At 38.3% G+C, this 20,030-nt stretch overlaps 1 protein-coding gene across 10 annotated transcripts in view; it reads left to right on the forward strand.

The window, feature by feature from the left end:
• The window catches only part of MYB (MYB proto-oncogene, transcription factor), a 37,708-nt gene that overhangs the window by 5,392 nt on the left and 12,286 nt on the right, over positions 1 to 20,030 (forward strand). Inside the window, exons 3-15 of one of the 10 annotated variants that reach the window (XM_030803571.1) lie at positions 1,083 to 1,154; positions 3,023 to 3,115; positions 3,359 to 3,579; positions 5,568 to 5,802; positions 7,069 to 7,149; positions 7,576 to 7,680; positions 8,966 to 9,220; positions 10,176 to 10,544; positions 12,130 to 12,272; positions 13,304 to 13,418; positions 13,509 to 13,634; positions 14,838 to 14,948; positions 16,417 to 16,524. In XM_030803571.1, coding sequence (XP_030659431.1) covers positions 1,083 to 1,154; positions 3,023 to 3,115; positions 3,359 to 3,579; positions 5,568 to 5,802; positions 7,069 to 7,149; positions 7,576 to 7,680; positions 8,966 to 9,220; positions 10,176 to 10,544; positions 12,130 to 12,272; positions 13,304 to 13,418; positions 13,509 to 13,634; positions 14,838 to 14,948; positions 16,417 to 16,524 — 2,034 coding nt within the window. Of the gene's footprint in view, positions 1 to 1,082; positions 1,155 to 3,022; positions 3,116 to 3,358; positions 3,580 to 5,567; positions 5,803 to 7,068; positions 7,150 to 7,575; positions 7,681 to 8,965; positions 9,221 to 10,175; positions 10,545 to 12,129; positions 12,273 to 13,303; positions 13,419 to 13,508; positions 13,883 to 14,837; positions 14,949 to 16,416; positions 16,525 to 16,913; positions 17,149 to 20,030 lie in introns of those variants that run through there. The other 9 variants (XM_030803583.1, XM_030803577.1, XM_030803604.1 and 6 more) reach the window with 9 other exon arrangements.

The following is a 20,030-nucleotide window of genomic DNA, read 5'->3' on the forward strand; positions in this document are numbered from 1 at the left end:
TCAAAAGTTTGATTTTGTAGGAATGGAAAAATATTTTAGAAGCAAAATTATTAATAGGTGGAGAAAAGTTTCTCTAATGTTCTTAAACATTTTTGCAACTAATTTTAGGTGATTCATGTTACAATAAACGGTACTGGCTCTTCTTCAGTTTCACTGTTCTCTGCTTCATTTAAACCAGAGCTCCTTTTAACAGGCAGGTAGGATTCCCAGAGAGGCCCATAGGAAATTCATATTTTACCTATTAAGATTATCCACTTGGATAATCCTTATGATACGGAAGTTCTGTTGTCAACATTGGTTTCCTAATTCTTGTGTCTGTATTGTACCGGGGACCTCCATTGTGTGTGAATGTTAACCTTTGCAGAAACATAAGAAGGAATGCATTTATATACTTATGAACTGGTAGGATTGCGAATAGCATATAAACTAAAAGAACTGATTAGCTGGAAATGCTTAGTGTCTTTTGTGTTCTAACACATTTGGCCTATCTAAATCTAACTGATTTTCTTATATAGCCTTCAAATTTAATTTTAAAAATGGTCTTTATTTCTTTATAAAAAGTTAAACTAACTGGAAATATTCTATTTCTTGCTCAAGATCCTATTTTTTACCATAGGTAAATGTGTACTGAATCTAGCACTGGAATGCATTTTTTCCTAACAGAGTAAAGCTGTTATTTATAATAAACACTCAATATATGCCAGGCATTATGATAAATGTTTTGCAAAATTGCCTCATGTAATCCCCAAATAACCCTGTTAATGTCAGCCTCATGTTAATAAATTGCCTCATGTAATTCCCAAATAACCCTGTTAATTTCCATTTTATAGATGGCAATACGAAGGCCCAGAAAGGTAAAATGGTATACCCACTTTACACAATTAATAGTTGAGTCAAGATGCCAACTCTGGTCTGACTCTAAATAAATCTATACTCCCAAGTCCATATATTACATTAATATCTGCTGATTTGGATACTTTAGAGAGATTTTTTATTCTAGATTCGTTCCCTCATTCACTTTAACTTGAACAGAGTTATATAGTAAATAACTGATATCCTAGTATTACCTTTAAATGTCTTAGGATGAAAAACTGAAGAAGCTGGTGGAACAGAATGGAACAGATGACTGGAAAGTTATTGCCAATTATCTCCCGGTAAGTTAGTAATTTTTTCTTATAACAAAAGGAAAGCTTCTCCCAAAGATTTCTATAAAAGTATTCTAGGAGGAGTTATTAAGATAGTGTATAATTTTGCTCACATTTAAGAAATGGGAGAAATGCCCTACCCATAACTTATATTTTATCTTATAATGCATATAATTAAATTATTAGAATTTAGGTGATTAGAATCGATTATTATAATTTAGATTATCAAATTTTAAAAACAATTGCTTCTTGTTTTATCTTTTCATTTATAGGATAATTAGTATTTTGATGATTTGTTACATGGTAGATGATTAAACTTGATATTTCCTCCAAGTCAGTTTTTCCTAAATTCCCTTTTTTTGTCAATAGCAATACTTTTGGCACCAAGGTTAAAATTCTGGAGACCTTTCTTGACTTACCACATTCCCCCAACCCCTACATCTAAGCAGTTACTAAGGACCCTGGAAATCCTTTATAGTCAGTCTCATCCGTTTCGTTCTCATGGCTGTGCTGAAGGTTAGGCTCCTGCCCTCTCATTTGGACTATCATATAACTTCCTAACTGGCTTCCCCACTTGTAGTTTTCCATTTTTCTTTCTTTTTTTTTTTTTTTTTTTTTGAGATGGAATCTAGCTTTGTTTCCCAGGCTGGAGTGCAGTGGCACGATCTCAGCTCACTGCAACCTCCACCTCCCAGGTTCAAGGGATTCTCGTGCCTCAACCCCCTTAGTAGATGGGATTACAGGTGCCCGCCACCACGCCTGGCTAATTTTTGTATTTTTAGTAGAGACAAGGTTTCACCATATTGATCAGGCTGGTCCCAAACTCCTGACCTCAAGTGATCTGCCCACCTCAGCCTCCCAAAGTGCTAGGATTGCAGGCATGAGCTACCATGCCCAGCCAGTTTTCTACTTTTCCATTCATCCCAAACACCATTGGCAGGTGGAACTTCCTAAAATGCAGCTGTACCTTATCTTTTCAAAACCAACCACAGTGACAGAATCTCACAAATTAAGTAAACTGCCTTGACCTGGCACACAGAGGCCCTCCTCTATTGCCCCAACTTACAGCTCCAGTTCTGTTTCCTACTTCCTCTCTCTAAGCAGGTTTGCTTGAATTTATTTCTGCTTTCCCTCCTCTGGGCTTTTGTTCCTGGTCTTCCCACTTCCTAGAATATTCTCCCTTTATGTCACCAATTAAAGTTCTGTCCATCCTTCGAAGTCCTTATGAAGAGCTCTTCAAGACTCCTCCCAAGGAAACCATTTCTCCTCCTAAGAAGATGCTTCTCTCCTCACTTAGTATCATTTTGCTTTGGTCTTTTCTTCCAGATGAATCAAATTCAGCCTCTGTGATAGTCATCTACCTGTCTTTTTCCTTCTTAGAAGATTACAAACTCCTGTAACATAGGACCTATCTTTTATGCATCTTTATTCTTTCTGCAATATAAATACTTTGGTCCTGGATTGAAGCACATCTGTTGTCTGAATGGGAAGCAAACTTTAGTCTTTTAGGGCGGTTTCCATGAAAGCCCGACAACATAGAATCTCTGTCAAGCCTCAGGCTATGTAGATACTCTGCAAAAGTATCTGAGGTTAAGGTTAACTTGGCAGGCACATGTGTAGTATGATGGTCCTTTAGATCATGTGGCAGGAATGTTTCCCTCAGGAGGCAGAGTGTCTAATTTTCGATGCAACTTTGATATATTACTTGCATGTTCTGTAGCCTGTAAGTAATGAGGGATAGATGGGCTGTAAACATACTCTAAAATGTTCTTAAATATTTTCAGTACATATGGTCTATGTGTGATTCCTATTACAACAAAAAATTCATGTGCTTATCACATTATATCTTGATTGTGGTGCATACTTTATTTGTCTAGAATCGAACAGATGTGCAGTGCCAGCACCGATGGCAGAAAGTACTAAACCCTGAGCTCATCAAGGGTCCTTGGACCAAAGAAGAAGATCAGAGAGTAAGTTCTTTCTTCATTGGTTTGTGAATCATAATTAAGAATATTCCCAAAATGCTAATATTTTCCTATTTGAGGAAGCAGGTAAAATGGGCAAACAGGAAGTAGAGGACTCTATTCCCATATTTCCAATGAATGAAAGCAAATTTTGGAAATTTTCTAAAGATCTTGTAACACTGAAGAATGATTATACTGACTCATTACATAACTTTAAAACATAGGTTATTTTTGTGTGTTTGTCTGAAGGTGATAGAGCTTGTACAGAAATACGGTCCGAAACGTTGGTCTGTTATTGCCAAGCACTTAAAGGGGAGAATTGGAAAACAATGTAGGGAGAGGTGGCATAACCACTTGAATCCAGAAGTTAAGAAAACCTCCTGGACAGAAGAGGAAGACAGAATTATTTACCAGGCACACAAGAGACTGGGGAACAGATGGGCAGAAATCGCAAAGCTACTGCCTGGACGGTAATAATATGTCAAAAAATATATTGATCGGGAAGAATGAGGGAGTGGGTATTGAACATTCTGCTTTAAATGTATGGTGAGTAAATGATATTTCATCAGTCGTAAGTGTTTTTATTAGATAAACCAGCTACATAGCTTTTAGAGATTGAAGACATCTTAGAGTTTATTTGGTTGAGAACTTCCAGGATCCGCCTGACAGTGAGCCCTGAGTGAAGACATTTAGCTTTCCCCAGCCTCAATTTCCCCATTTCCAAAATGAATCATACAGGGCCAGTGTTAGGATCAAGTAAAATGAATGTCAAAGGACTTGGTAAACTATAAAACTCTAAATGCATAGAAAGAAACTGAAGACAGTTTGTCTCTGGCAGTTCACGTAGCTGGTTAAGTGACTCAAAGGAACTCAGCTACCATTTTCCTGATAACCATCATTCATTTCTTTTAATTTTTTTTAATTATTATTTTTTAGAGACAGAGGCTTGTTCTGTCACACATGAGTGACAGAGTGCAGTGGCATGATCATAGCTCAATACATCCTTGAACTCCTGGGCTCAAGGGATCCTCCCACCTCAGCTTCTTGAGTAGCTAGGACTACAGGTGCACCCCACTACACCCAGCTGATTTTAAAATATTTTTTGTAGAGATGAGATCTTGCTATGTTACCCAGGCTGGTATCAAACTCCTGGCCTCAAACAATCCTTTCGCCTCCCAAAGTGCTGGGATTATAGGCATGGGCCACCATACCTGGCCACCAGTATTCATTTCAGTATACCACTTTGCTTAATTTTTTACTTCATTGATTAAAGAAATAATGTATTTCTTGAATTCTCATACCACTTCCAGGTTTTTGAATAATGTCAGGGTAATAATGCTTTCTTTTTAATGAACAAGGCAAGAAAATGACCTCATTATGAGGGATAACTATGGAAGCTCATTTTTGTCCCATTTTTCCCACTTAAGTAGTATATAACAGATTTTGTTACTTTGGAAAGCAATACTTTTAATGATAAATCTTGCATTAAAATGATGTAGATCGAAAATATTAAAAATAGTTTTATTCTTGAGCTTCATAATCCAGGAGAATGTTTATATAGTATTCTCTAGTGATGCTCCAAAGCATTTGCACCTCTGTAGTTCAGTATAAACTTAGAAATTTTAAGAGGTTGGTAAAAAGAGGCCTTTCCTCCCATACGGCCTGAGAGGATACACTGCTGATTCTTCTCAAAATTAACAGGGCTATTGAACTTCCTCTTTCTTTAGCATACATTCCCCCACCCCCATTGAAATAGAAAAAGGGAGGCTTAAACGGTTTTTTTGAATTGAGAAACTGTTTTCCTGAGAATGGAAAGACTTTAGTAAAAATGCGTTGCTGTTTGAAAATATACTGGGGGTTAGGATCTTTCCCTTCGGGATCCCATTTTCCACTCTCATCTCTGTCTGATTCGGAAAAGAATTGGGGTGGCTTTCAAAGGGTAGGAGGTTTTTTGGTCTCAAAAGTTCTCACTAGTGCTTTGAGAGATAAAAGTGAAGTGTTCTTCATCAGCAGCATCTTATCATCCACCAAACTTCACCATGTCCCTCTCGTGGTGTGTAGGCCCTGCTGTGCCACATTCAAAGGAGTAATTTCTCCAAGGCAGCTGGAACTTTACATTGTGTTGGAATCTTGTACCGCAACCGGTCAGAATAAACATGAAGCATTATTGTATTGAAAGTACTCCTTTACCACGGAAATGAAATGGTTGAAAGATACTGATATTTCTAGAAAACGACATGCATTCCAGATTGTGTAACTAAGAGCAGTCTATGGATTTCTAACTAGGCAATAGAGAAAACCTGATCTTAGGGGGTGGAGAAGAAGGAAACAATTAAAAAGAGAAAACAACTATTAGGCCCAAGGGAAAGGTCTCTGTTAGAAACAGTTTTCTGTCAATTCACTTTAATCTGAATTGAAATTTTTGTTTGTGAAATTTGTGTGATATATTTCTGTGCAGAACTGATAATGCTATCAAGAACCACTGGAATTCTACAATGCGTCGGAAGGTCGAACAGGAAGGTTATCTGCAGGAGTCTTCAAAAGCCAGCCAGCCAGCCGTGGCCACAAGCTTCCAGAAGAACAGTCATTTGATGGGTTTTACTCAGGCTCCACCTACAGCTCAACTCCCTACAACTGGCCAGCCCACTGTTAACAACGACTATTCCTATTACCACATTTCTGAAGCACAAAATGTAAGCCATTCCTGTGAATCTAGTGTAATGAGAGAGATGGTTAGATTAGCTCCAGGTAATAATCATACTTTGCAGTTGTATACTTTTCAGAGCACTTTCCAGAGCATGATCATGGCCAGTCTTCACCTATGCCCTTGAAGTAGATAGGGTGTAGGTATTGTTTGTTACCCCTGGTTTATGTCTCCAGAAACGAGGATGGTAAGTGCTTTGCCCAGGATGACACAACTCATAGAGATAGTGCTGACTAGAAAACGAGCTGTCTGATTCTAACTTGCTGCTTCAAATCTAATTTGAAGGCAACCTTTGAATGTAAATTTACTTAAGGTACTATTGAAGAATAGGGGAATGGAGTCGCATTTGTAGATGTTTTTCTCTTCCAAAACGAAAAGGGAAGGTAGTATTATGTTTAAAGAGGAGAGAGTTTGACACTGAAATTCAGTGGTTATGGTACGTTTCATTCTGGCAGTGATCAGGCAGACTGTCTTAATTTATTCACTCAGTAAGTGTTTACCTTCTTATTCTGAGTCAGGAGCAGAACTTTGTGACATTCATTTTCTGATGTCTCCTTTTAGTCTCCATTGGATCAGTGTGATCCCTTCCTTATTTCTAGATATTTATATTTAGGGAAAGAGAAAATCCATAATAGGTGGAAAAAGAAGAAGAAAGAGGAAAAAAATTGAGAAACTTTAATCTTAAGACTAACAATAATAAATGATAAAACTTACCCAAGAATAGAGAGCTCATATGCAAATTATATGCAAAACGTGTTCATAAATAGTTTTTATTCTTCTCTGTCCATGGATTTGACTACAAACTTTACAGAAAGGTCTCAGATGAATAAATTATCATAAGAAGTCCTGTGCTTTTTATTAAAACTCAAAATTATTCCAAGAAAAATATTTTTATTTACAAACAGCTGGTGCCATCAGTTTTTCCCATAGAAACAATTTTGAAACATTCAGTAATGTATTTTAGAATATATTTTTTATTGCTTTTTTATTGTGTTTTTCTCTAATTAAGGAACACTTCCCAAAATTTAAAGTACTCGTCAACACTTCCCAAGGATTTTTCACTATGTTCCTTTAGCTGTTTAGCCATTTTAAAGGCCTGGCTAAATTTCACATTTAAAAGGTTTTAAAAATTTGTTTCGTGTATTTTATCAGTAAAGTGTTTTTTTTTTCTCTCAGTCCCAGAACAGGAAGCCAAGTCCCCTGAAGCATATGTAGCCCTGAATGACGTGGCCTTTGTTTTGTCTTTTGCATCTAGGTCTCCAGTCATGTTCCATACCCTGTAGCGTTACATGTAAATATAGTCAATGTCCCTCAGCCAGCTGCCGCCGCCATTCAGGTAAGATCGTTGATCATTCACTGTTCAAAGCACCACTTTTAAGAAATGCTTATTTCTTTCATCTAAACACCTATTTTCACCTGAGCAACTGAAGTAAAAAGGAAAGGGAACATGGAGAGGAGAGCAGAGTCTTGGCCAGCAATCTATTAATCTTGTCTCCTAGAATGAGTTTGCTCTGGAATTTTCTGATTCTTTGATGTTGCAAGGTGAAATAACTTATCAGTCAGCATCCACTCTAGCCTGAGATTTCACATCACTCCCTTAAGTCTGAAATAACATTCACAAAGATTTCTGTAGGAGCCAAATTTGGTTGGTGGTGTTGTCACAGTGAGGCTCTTTGGGCTGTGTGGTACCTCATGACTGTATTGGCTACACCCATTGTATTTGCAGCTTCCTGTCTTTATTTCCCTTACCTTGTAATTTCAGAGACACTATAATGATGAAGACCCTGAGAAGGAAAAGCGAATAAAGGAATTAGAATTGCTCCTAATGTCAACCGAGAATGAGCTAAAAGGACAACAGGCGCTACCAGTAAGACTGTCATCATGTGCTTGAATGAGGGGATAGCAGCTTTGCCTCAGTTTACCTAAACGCTCTTCTCTTCTAAATATTACACTCACCAAGGCTCCATATGTCCATTCAGAATGTCTCAACACAAGAAGTTGCTTGAAGTAAAATGTAGTTGGTATCAGATTATATGCTGATTAAATTGGAAGCAGTCTTTGTAATTGCAATAAAAATACAATATCCACTTATGATTGTTACCATCAATTTTTTTTTCTTCAGAAGGACTATAATCAGTTTAGACTAGCAAAGATAAAATGAATGAAAATCTGCATTTTCTACAGAGCTATGTATCTATGTGGTACCATTTTGGTTTTTTCCTATTATTTTGTTAACCTATATTTTCATATTTTATAATTTCAGACATGATTTGATGCATGTTCAGTATATACATGTAAAAGGTTATATATAAAACCTCTTCATAAATAACATTAGCTGCTCTCTTTTATTTGCATGTGTGAAAGTTATGTGGGCCATTACTGAATTCTGACATCTTTAGCAACTGGGCAGCCAACTGGGATGGCTCCATGTGCTTTGTAACATATGTAGTTAACCAACAAAGACAATAAAAGAGAAGTGATGCCCAGTAGGTATTCCTAGGGGTAAATTTATTTTTTGTTAAATAATAAGATGATTATGTGCACATGCTAGTTCGACCACTTTTTAACTTTAGTTAATGTTTTGCAATTTCTCCTGTTGTGTGGTCATACTGTAAGGAGACTTCTGTTAATTTGCTCTTCTGCTTTCCTAACCACGTTGATTTGGCAGTGCTTCACTGCATCAGTGCAATCTGTAGCATTAGAAAGGGATGGAAGCAACAAGAATATGTGTAGATCAAAGCAACTCTAACTCCTGAGTCCTCTAGCTTTTTTGTGGTTAGAATGCAAATAGGACAGTTCTTCAGTTCTTCACTCACAGCAAGCATTTATGGACCTTTGGCAAATTATATTAAAGTGGAATTTTAAGACAATATGATAATTATACTTTGAAATATAGACGTATGATTTGACATTTTTACAAAATGATAACAAGGTAATCATATAGGTACAACCTCTAGCACTATTAAAAACAGGGTCTTGCATTGATAAAAGGAAACATCTTGACAACTGTTTCATAGGCGTAAGTTTGGGATGATGCAACTACTCTTATCTTTCCTCCAACAGCATCTGATACCTTGTGCAACTTCATTGCTAAGTTCCTTCTCCCTTTCTTCTGTCCTCTCTTTATTTCTACACCCTTCCCCCTTCCTTAGACACAGAACCACACATGCAGCTACCCCGGGTGGCACAGCACCACCATTGCCGACCACACCAGACCTCATGGAGACAGTGCACCTGTTTCCTGTTTGGGAGAACACCACTCCACTCCATCTCTGCCAGCGGATCCTGGCTCCCTACCTGAAGAAAGCGCCTCGCCAGCAAGGTGCATGATCGTCCACCAGGGCACCATTCTGGATAATGTTAAGAACCTCTTAGAATTTGCAGAAACACTCCAATTTATAGATTCTGTAAGTAGAATTGTGAAGGGAAGTTAACGATTCTGGAAGATAAATTAGAAAACCCTTTTCTTAAATCATTGCCATTTTCTATAGCCAAGATGTTATTAGCATATATTAATGTAAAGGTAGAAGTATGATTTTCATCTTCGTGAATATGTTTTTTCAAAGATCTGATTTCATAGCCTACCGAGACAAAAGTATTTATAAATACTTACAAAATGGAACTTTTGAAGGAAGAGTTTTTTTCACATTTTCACACTTTTCCTTCAAAAGTCATATTTTTAAAGATAGTCAAATTGATGACTTATAAAGCAGAGCTTGGATTATGGGGACGGAATGGTGTTTGAGTTACTTTTAACTTTTTTTTTTTTCTTTGCTTACTTCATGGTGCTTCTCTAGAATTTTGTCTTGCTTTTGAACAGCACATTAATGATTTGGCTTACTCAGAGCTGAAAGCAATCTTTTAGTGTATTTGAAGTGATAATCAGCTCCTTGGTCATACCTGGCTCTTTCCACAAAATGCTGATTATCGATTACTGGTCCCATTGCTTCACTGAGATGAATCATCTTTTATGAAACAAATTTGTATTCAGCACCTCCTCAGCAAACACTTGGTTCCTTTCCCAGTTGATTAAAAATCCTTTATTACACTCCTTGGATAGGAGATGATCATTGCCATAATATGCCGTCTAGAAAAGGCCTTCATTTTGCTTTCCATTGCATGCAGACGTAGAGTGTTGAGAGGTCCCTGCAGCACATCAGAGGGCCAGCCTCGAGGCAGCCCACTAGACCCCGCTCTACTGCAGTATAATAGAGCAACTGCTCATCTTGAAGCTGTTGCTCAAGAAGCCAAACCAACGGGCCCAGTGTTTGCTTTGTGTTGAGCATCTCTCTCTCAGTGCTGTGTTTCAGGTGATGATGGCACACACTGTCTCAAAGTTCTGTGCCTCCCACATTGTTTCAGGATTCTTCATCATGGTGTGATCTCAGCAGTTTTGAATTCTTTGAAGAAGCAGATTTTTCACCTAGCCAACATCACACAGGCAAAGCCCTACAGCTTCAGCAAAGAGAGGGCAATGGGACTAAACCTGCAGGAGAACCTAGCCCAAGGGTGAACAAACGTATGTTGAGTGAGAGTTCACTTGACCCACCCAAGGTCTTACCTCCTGCGAGGCACAGCACAATTCCACTGGTCATCCTTCGAAAAAAACGGGGCCGGGGCCAGGCCAGCCCCTTAGCCACTGGAGACTCTAGCTCCTTCATATTTGCTGACGTCAGCAGTTCAACTCCCAAGCGTTCCCCTGTCAAAAGCCTACCCTTCTCTCCCTCGCAGGTAGAACACAATTTCTGCACAGCTGTTACTCATTTTCAACAGACACCTGAGCCTTAATAATCTAGAAACTAATACTTCGGAACAAATGACTAATTACTGCTGCCTTCGCTGATTTCATTCCGTCGTTGAATCTAGCTGTTGCTAAGTTATACTGCCTCCCAAAGTTTAGGCTGTCTGCAGGCTAACTGTTGATTTTGGCATCATTCTCCCTCTTTTACTTTTTGGGTGGTTTTGAAAGATAGTTGCATGAAACGTACTTCTATTTCCTTCCACACTAGAGTTTAACATTTCTGTCCCTTTCTTTTTCTCTCATCTGATCCCTCCCTTTAAAATTGTTAACATCATTTCTTCCTCGTTGTTCATTTATTCTTATGCGATTCACTGACCCAGGGGAGGAGGGAACCAAATTGTGTTTATATAACATTTGGGTTGCAACTAGAAAATTTAAAGCTAGAAAATTTAAAGGTTCCAATTCATCTTTAAGTGGAAGAGTTTGGGAAGAGGATGAGAAACAAATGCTTAAGGAAAAACATATTTTTAATTTCAGTTTCTCAACATTGGCTCTTTTGAGTTGTGCCATACTATTTTACTAGTGCAGTTTTTGCCAGCGAATATTTTTTTTTCATACAGCTTTTTTCAGGCATGAAAATCACAGTTCTTATCAGAGATTTGTGTTCCTAAATTATTTAAATAATTAAAATTAATAGATAATTTGGCACTGTAAAACATTTTTCCAATTGTATCTGTTGAATTTGTTTTAAGAACAGATTTAGGGATGATATAGGTATATACATTTGGGAAACACCGAATCAAACAAACTTAAAAGTAGGTTTCTTAGCTGGGCATAGTGGCATGGGCCTGTAGTCCTAGCTACTGGGGAAGCTAAGGCAGGAGGATCGCTTAAGCCCAGGAGTTCAAGTTCAGCCTGGGAAGCGTAGCGAGACCCCATTTCTTTAAATACTTACTTTTTGAACTGCAGGCCTTCTCAGAGTTATTAGCATGCCGTTGTGCCTTGTGAATTTCTGGGAGGAGATCACGATATGTTGTGTTTCCCAAATTTATTTTACCTTGGAATTGTTCAAGGAACACCTAGTTTTTTTCCCAGAACTTTAGTGTTCTGAGAGACCCAGTTTATTATTCAAGAATTTCCCACATAATGTAAACCTTCTGTAATACTAATTTTGGTTCATAGATTATTAAAGAGAAAAAACGTAGTATGAAAGGAAATTATTAATTATTAACTATTATTTTCCCCAAAATCACTAAAGCCTTTTAAATGTTAATAAAGACCACATCTCATTCTCTTTAATGACAAGTGTCATTTATTGAGGGTATTTTCTCACAGTTTTGCAAGTTTTTCAGCATTGACCCTAAATTTTATTTCTTGGAAACCACACCCAAATCCTGGGTGCTCAATTGAAATAAAACAATATCCTAGTCAACATAACATGCTTGTTAGCATCTTTATTATTTAATATAGGGGGTCAGTAAAACATTCTTGTTATCTAGGTGTGATTTTTAAATTGGGGAGAATAAAGAATTACCATCTAATTTAAGTAATTTTTTTCTTTCTCTCCATATTTAGTTCTTAAACACTTCCAGTAACCATGAAAACTCAGACTTGGAAATGCCTTCTTTAACTTCCACCCCCCTCATTGGTCACAAATTGACTGTTACAACACCATTTCATAGAGACCAGACTGTGAAAACTCAAAAGGAAAATACTGTGTAAGTCTTTGGTTCAGGAATAAGATGATTTATCTTATTTACTTATATTTAATTAATGGAATATAGTTCCCAGATGTCTGATCCACTTGTATGTGCATAATTTTACTGACCATTTATATATAATCATGTCCATTCCCACATTGAATATATCTGTCTTGGGCATATTACAACTACCTACAGGTAGAAGATGGGAAGATGAACTAGATTACCTTTTGTAACTTACTCCAAAATGTCCTATATATGCACAAGTAGTTTTCATAAAACTTTTCCATTCGGTTTGTTTGTTCCCTCCATAAGGCCTTCTTATGAAAGCCAGATTTTCAACCTCTTTCCTCTCTTATTATAAGCTTCAGAATAAGAACGAGTATGGTTTCTTACCTAGTTTGTATTTTTATTTAATTTTATTTGTTTATTTATTTACTTTTAGTTTGTATTTTTTAATCTTATTTTTTCTTTTTGAATTTATGTGTAGATAGGACCTCTTCTGACATCCCCAGGAATATTATATGATTAGAAGCCAAGGGATGAGTAAGCAGTCATTTTTATTCAATAAAGCCTTAATCAATTCAGAGAAATGGTAGAGAAAGTGTGAATTATCAGAAACCTTGAAAAGAAATGCACTCTTATTTCGAAGTACAAAAAGTAAATTTTAAAAGGTTAACATGTTTTGTAGCATGGGCTCTGTTTTCATGAATAGGGAAAACTGATTTGTAAATGACATCAGGTCTTCTTGATGCTCATAGTCTTATACAGATCATAGGCACTACATGTGTCTTCAGAGCCATTAAGGAAAGATGTTAAATCATTTAATGCTTTTAGTCTTCGGGGTATAATATTTTGAAATCTTTGAAAATATGTGATATGCATATTCCCTTTTTCTTAACGAATAATATGATTAATCAGCATACCCCAATTCCATATCCGGAACAGAGTTTATTGTATTCAGTGGAAAAATATTAAATGTAACAGGTAAAGCCATGTGGGGACATTTATTCTTTTATATTGAGCCACTGCTTGTTTTCTTTTTAAAGTTTTAGAACCCCAGCTATCAAAAGGTCAATCTTAGAAAGCTCTCCAAGAACTCCTACACCATTCAAACATGCACTTGCAGCTCAAGAAATTAAATACGGTCCCCTGAAGATGCTAGTAAGTTCTAGAAAAGTTCTTGGGTTTCATTGGTTTATTAGTCCCACCAGGAGTTCTCTCTGATGCAAAAATACCCACTCTTCCCTTTAGCCTCAGACACCCTCTCATCTAGTAGAAGATCTGCAGGATGTGATCAAACAGGAATCTGATGAATCTGGAATTGTTGCTGAGTTTCAAGAAAATGGACCACCCTTACTGAAGAAAATCAAACAAGAGGTAAACACGAAATCCTTTGGAAGCAACAAGCTGAGAATCCTGCCCCCTTTGTTCCTTGTGTGCAGCCTGATGTGTCTGCCTCAACACCACCACTTTTCATGCAAGATTTTCATACAAGGTGCAGTGAAAAGGTACTGCCAGACTGTAGGCATCATCAACCTTTCCTCTGGGAAGCCAAGCCGTCTCTATCTACTTCATGTTTGGATAGAAAACATGCTAGAGAGTATCAAGAAGAGGGAGGGAAACAGGTTTTTAATGTACTTTTAAACATTACTGATTATAGAAAGTTGATATTTCATTTTTAGATGTGAAGAATTGGAATTTAAATTAAAATAATAGTATCTTTAATTAATTGTATTAAAAAAAAGGGAGGCCAGGTGCGGTGGCTCACGCCTGTAATCCCAGCACTTTGGGAGGCCGAGGCGGGCAGATCACAAGGTCAGGAGATGGAGATCATCCTGGCTAACATGGTGAAACCTCATCTCTACTAAAAATACAAAAAAATTAATCGAATGTGGTGGCGGGCGCCTGTAGTCCCAGCTACTCGGGAGTCTGAGGCAGGATTATGGCGTGAACCTGGGAGGCAGATCTTGCAGTGAGCCAAGATCGCGCCACTGCACTCCAGCCTGGGCAACAGAGTGAGACTCTGTCTCAAAAAAAATAAAAATAAAAAAAGGGAATCTAACCTGCAAGGATCAAAGTTTTGGCTTGTTAGCTGTTTTCCAGCAGGTTAGATACAGTGCTTCTTGAATTTATTTTCATGTAAAGATAAGTATTTTTTTTATAGCTAAAAATCTGATTTGCTTATTTAGTAATGGAGAATTTTACCAGAAGTGTGACTAAAAACCAGTCTTTTGTCACCAAAAGATCTTTCATGTCACCAAAATAAAATCCTTGACAGATACAACACTACTAGGTGTATCATTAAAATATATTCTTAATAGAATAAACACCTAAAATCAGAACATTGGTTGAAAACGTAGGAGCTTTACAGGGGCAGTAAATTTGGAGCTAGTCACATTTTAAATTTGCTATCAGTGGCTCTTTGTTGAATCCAGAAGACAGAGCAAATTGAGCTGATAGTGCAAGTTAGCAACATAGTTTTATAAAAGTATTTGAGGGACTGGCCAGAAATATACTCCTGACTGTACATGTTTCATAGGAAGCTCTAGAAACAACGAAGCACTTTCTATATGCTTTTAGGTGGAATCTCCAACTGATAAATCAGGAAACTTCTTCTGCTCACACCACTGGGAAGGGGACAGTCTGAATACCCAACTGTTCACGCAGACCTCGCCTGTGGCAGACGCACCGGTAAGTACGTGTGCACCAGCCCCCCAGTTGTATGTGGCGCTGGTGCCTCACAAAATCCTGTGTGTGGCATGTGGGGCTGCTGCAGTTTCAGCACCCCCTCTTTAAGGCATCTTATTTCTAAATATTCTACTGCACGTGATTTTTAAAAAATGATTATCAATGTAGAGTATAAAGTTGAGATTTTTTCATGTATTAGAAACATTGCAGACTTCTTCATTATTTGTTTTCTTATTATTTGAGTGCCTTGGCCATTTAAAAAAATCTGCTACATGGATATAAAAACTATGTTCATTTTTATATTTTCCTTTATTTGTCTTCTAAATAATACTGTCTTCTTGTTAAGTTGTCTCTTGTTTGGTTTGTGTAGCATCTCATATGGTATCAACCACATTGTCTATAGTAGATGCCCAGTATTGTACCCAATTGCTTTGGGTTACTACCACCATTTTTAAAGTTTATAATTTGTGAATGGTTGTCCTTATGTCTTAAGGAAAATCAGAGCTAATAACAACTGCTAAGATTTATTTAGTAGGTACTAAGTGGTAAGTACTGTTCTAGGGGCTTTCGATGAATTAATTCAGTGAATTCTCACAATTATCCTGTCAGGTTGGTATTGTTTTTATTAATTTTTATTTTTTTTGAGACGGAGTTTCGCTCTTGTTGCCCAGACTGGAGTGCAATGGCACGATTTCGGCTCACCGCAACCTCTGCCTCCCGGGTTCAAGTGATTCTCCTGCCTCAGTCTCCTGAGAAGCTGGGATTACAGGCACCTGCCACCACACCCGGCTAATTTTGAATTTTTAATAGAGATGGGGTTTCTCCACGTTGGTCAGGCTGGTCTTGAACTCCCGACCTCAGGTGATCCGCCCGCCTCGGCCTCCCAAAGTGCTGGGATTACAGGCGTGAGCCACCGCACCTGGCCAGGTGGGTATTATTATCATTTCTATTATGTCAACTGGAAAACAGAGGCACAAAGAGGCTTAGTCATTTGCTCAAGATTATATACCTAATAAGGGATGGTGCTGGGCTGGAACTCAGAAAGTCTTGTTCTGAATTCCCTACTTTTCACTATTTTTTGCCAATAATTTATAGCTCTAAAATATTGATAGTTCTGTACCAATATATGAAATAAAGTGTTCTCTCCCTAGAACTTAATAAATCTTCTATTTTGAAAGGCATGTATTTATTAATTCATTTAGCAGATGTTTTTTGAGTGCCTAACACATGCCTAGAACTCTGGGATCCCAAAGGAGCTTGTGTTGTGATGTTTGCCACAATGGGATTAAGGTTCAGACATAGTTGAGTTCTCCTTTTAGCTCATAGTGGGGAGAATTTCTGGCAGATAACTGCATTTTTTTATGCTAATGTGTATCATTTCATAGTAATCTGCTTTCCACAGTGTTAGAAAAATGTTGGCTCTCATATTATCCAACCTCATTTAAATTTCAAATTATTCTCCTCCCGTTAGAATATTCTTACAAGCTCCGTTTTAATGGCGCCAGCATCAGAAGATGAAGACAATGTTCTCAAAGCATTTACAGTACCTAAAAACAGGTCCCTGGCGAGCCCCTTGCAGGTAATTACTATTCCAACATTGGTATTTTAAAATTCATTCACTGAAAAACTGTCATCTTTGGTGGTGGTGCTGGTGGTGATGGTGATGGTAGTGCTGGTGGTCTGTTTTTTGTTTTCAACATTTTAGACATAGAGGAGTAATGCTTTTATACAATTCTTGATGTCTAGAAAAATCCAATAATTCCTTTTTGCTACTCATATGAGACATGCTAGAAATTTTTATGAGTGCAGATACCCCAAAGCATGATGAAATGAAACATTTCTTATTGTGACTGAGACTAAGGTGTATTACACGTGTGTCAATATCTTCTTCTGCCCTCAAATGTTTTATAAAAATATATCGATATAGTTTATGTTCCAAATTTTTTATTTTTTATGCTGTATCCCTAGGCAACCAAAGCTCAGAGACTGTTCCAATTTTAAATGAAGTCTGAAATTAGTCAGACAGAAAATAATTGCAATGTATTTGACTGTCAGAATAAGAAAGTCAACTGTCAATGTTGTAAGGCCAGTCTGAAGTTGACCATCTGCTGTCAGGTTTTAATATCAAAAGAGATTTCCCTTGTAACCCTAAAGTGGGTGTGTGTTGATGAAATATAACAAATTCCAAATTAATCCTGAGCCAAATGTAAATAAGAATGCAAATTTTGCTTCCCTAAATTATTTAAAGCAGTTTCTAACATTTAATAGCCCAATACCCAGCCACCTGCAGAGCCCTTTCCTCCATCCCCCTGTGCCATGCAGAGGGAAACTTCATAACCCTAGAGGAAGTGAAGAGCCTGGATTCAGAAGCTGAAAGTCATATTTCTTGCTGTAAGTTAAATGGCATGATCATAGGACAGCAACCTTTGAGAGTCTGCCCATTCCCTTAAAGGGTTTTCCCATCCTTGTGATAGTTTCTCATTCCAAATTGTGAGAAACTGAAAACTTGCCCTATTTAAGTATTTGCGATGCTTAGTTTTTCAGGGTTTTTTGTTGATGTTGCTTTGTTTTTTGAAACAGGGTCTTACCCTGTGGCCCAGGCTGGAGTGTAGTGGGGTGATCTCGGCTCACTGCAACCTCCACCTCCCAGATTCAAGTGATTCTTGTGCCTCAGCCTCCCAATTAGCTGGAATTACAGGTGTGAGCCACTGGCAACCCAGCTGTTTTTTTTGTATTTTTGGATAGAGACGAGGTTTTGCCATGTTAGCCGGGCAGGTCTCGAATTCCTGGTTTCAAGTGATCTGCCCACCTCGGCCTCCTACAGTGCCGGGATTACAGCTGTGAGCTACCGCACCCGGCCGGTGCTTAGTATTATTTTTAAATAAGGGTCGCAAGCACATTTTGTTTAATTAAATCAGATTGCTTCCTTCCTGGCCTCTATCTGACAGCAATTGTTTTGGTAAAATGGCTGTGGACTGGAGTGTGAGACAGGGAGTCAGTATTTATGGGGAATCTGGACAAGTTCCTGCATCAGTGAGGCTAGAGTCGGCCCCGTGTGGAGAAGACTCAGAATACCACAAAGAGGCCGACTCAGTGGCTCATGCCTGTAATCCCAGCATTTTGGGAGGCCAAGGCAGGTGGATAACTTGAGGTCAGGAGTTTGAGACCAGCCTGGCCAACACGGTGAAACCCCATCTCTACTAATCCCAGCTACTCGGGAGGCTGAGGCAGGAGGATTGCTGGAACCCAGGAGGCAGAGGCTGCAGTGAGCCGAGATCGTGACACTGCACTCCAGCCTGGGTGACAGAATGAGACTCCATCTCAAAAAAAAAGAATATCACAAAGAATTGGGAGATGAGGAAGAGAATGAACTCCACCCAGACCTAAGAGGAACCCAGAAAGGGAGTTACAAAGATTTCAAGGCAAAGGGTAGCCATTTCAAAATTTTCCTGAAAGCTGTTCTTAGGTCCAGAAGGAAAGCTTTTGCTTTTTTTTTTTATTCCCGCCTAAGTTACTTGGCCCTTGGTTTCTAGAGAACAGAATTCAACTACTGCTATTAGTGTTTTAATTAAGTTAGATTAAGTTTTGTGTGTATTTTCTAACCTAGCCTGGGGCCAACTTGTATTTGTAGTAGTATAGAAAAAGTCTGTTCTAAATTTCAAAAAGCCAACACATAAATATACTTGGGGACAATTACCATTACATAAGTTGCAACCCATAGTTCAGTATTGAACTTTATCAGTATATTTGTATTTTATTTAATGGAAATACTGGTTATCTTTGAAACTCAAAATTAAGTTGTAGCTGTTTTATTAATGTGTATTCTCCTATCAGTGAGTCATATTGGCACTTTATGGATTCTCACATCTGTACACTGAGATTAAGTTGTGTATGGTGAAGGTAATATTTGTCAATTCTATCAAACTGAATAATTGAGACTTGAAAGTTAATTTTAGAGTCAATACTCCTGTCTAAACTATATAGTTTACTGGTTTACACTGACCAGATATATTTTAATAATCTGCTATAAAGCCAGGCACAGTGGCTCATGACTGTAATCACAACACTTTGGGAAGCCAAGACTGGAGGATAGCTTGAGACCAGGAGTTTGAGACCAGCCTGGGCAACATAGCGAGACTCAGTCTCTATTAAAAAAATAATTAGCTGGGCCGGGCACAGTGGCTCACGCCTGTAATCCCAGCACTTTGGGAGGCTGAGACGGGTGGATCACGAGGTCAGGAGATCGAGACCATCCTGGCTAACACGGTGAAACCCTGTCTCTACTAAAAATAAAAAAAAATTAGCCAGGCGTAGTGGTGGGCGCCTGTAGTCCCAGCTACTTGGGAGGCTGAGGCAGGAGAATGGCGTGAACTCGGGAGGCAGAGCTTGCAGTGAGCCGAGATAGTGCCACTGCACTCCAGCCTGGGTGACTGAGTGAGACTCCATCTCAAAAAATAATAATAATGATAATTAGCTGGGTGTAGTGGTGCACACCTGTAATCCTAGCTACTTGGGAGGCTAGAGAGGGAGGATCCCTTAAGCCCAGGAGTTTGAGGTTACAGTGAGCTATGATTATACCCCTGCACTCTAGCCTGGAAGACAAGAGCAAGACCTTGTCTCTAAAAAGAATTTTTTTAAGGCCAGCCATGGTGGCTCACGCCTGTAATCCCAGCACTTTGGGAGGGTGAGGCAGGTGGATCACAAGGTCAGGAATTTGAGACCAGCCTGGCCAACACAATGAAACCCTGTCTTTACTAAAAATACAAAAAAATAGCCAGGCGTGGTGGTGCGCACATGTAATCCCAGCTACTTGGGAGGCTGCGGCAGGAGAATTGCTTGAACCCAGGAGGTGAAAGTTGCAGTGAGCCCAGATCGCGCCATTGCACTCCAGCCCAGGCAATAGAGTGAGACTCCATATCAAAAAAAAAAAAAAATCAATCTGCTATAATAGATACTAATTTATTTTAAGAAATACTTAATGAATGTTGCTCTACATACTTGCCAGTTGGGAGGAAAAAAGAAATATTCACTAAATGAATGAATGCTATACACCAAGTATCTTCTTTATTTTATGTCCTGGAGTTC

This window comes from Nomascus leucogenys, chromosome 3 (assembly GCF_006542625.1).
Source record: "Nomascus leucogenys isolate Asia chromosome 3, Asia_NLE_v1, whole genome shotgun sequence".
NCBI classification, from domain to species: Eukaryota; Metazoa; Chordata; class Mammalia; order Primates; family Hylobatidae; genus Nomascus; species Nomascus leucogenys.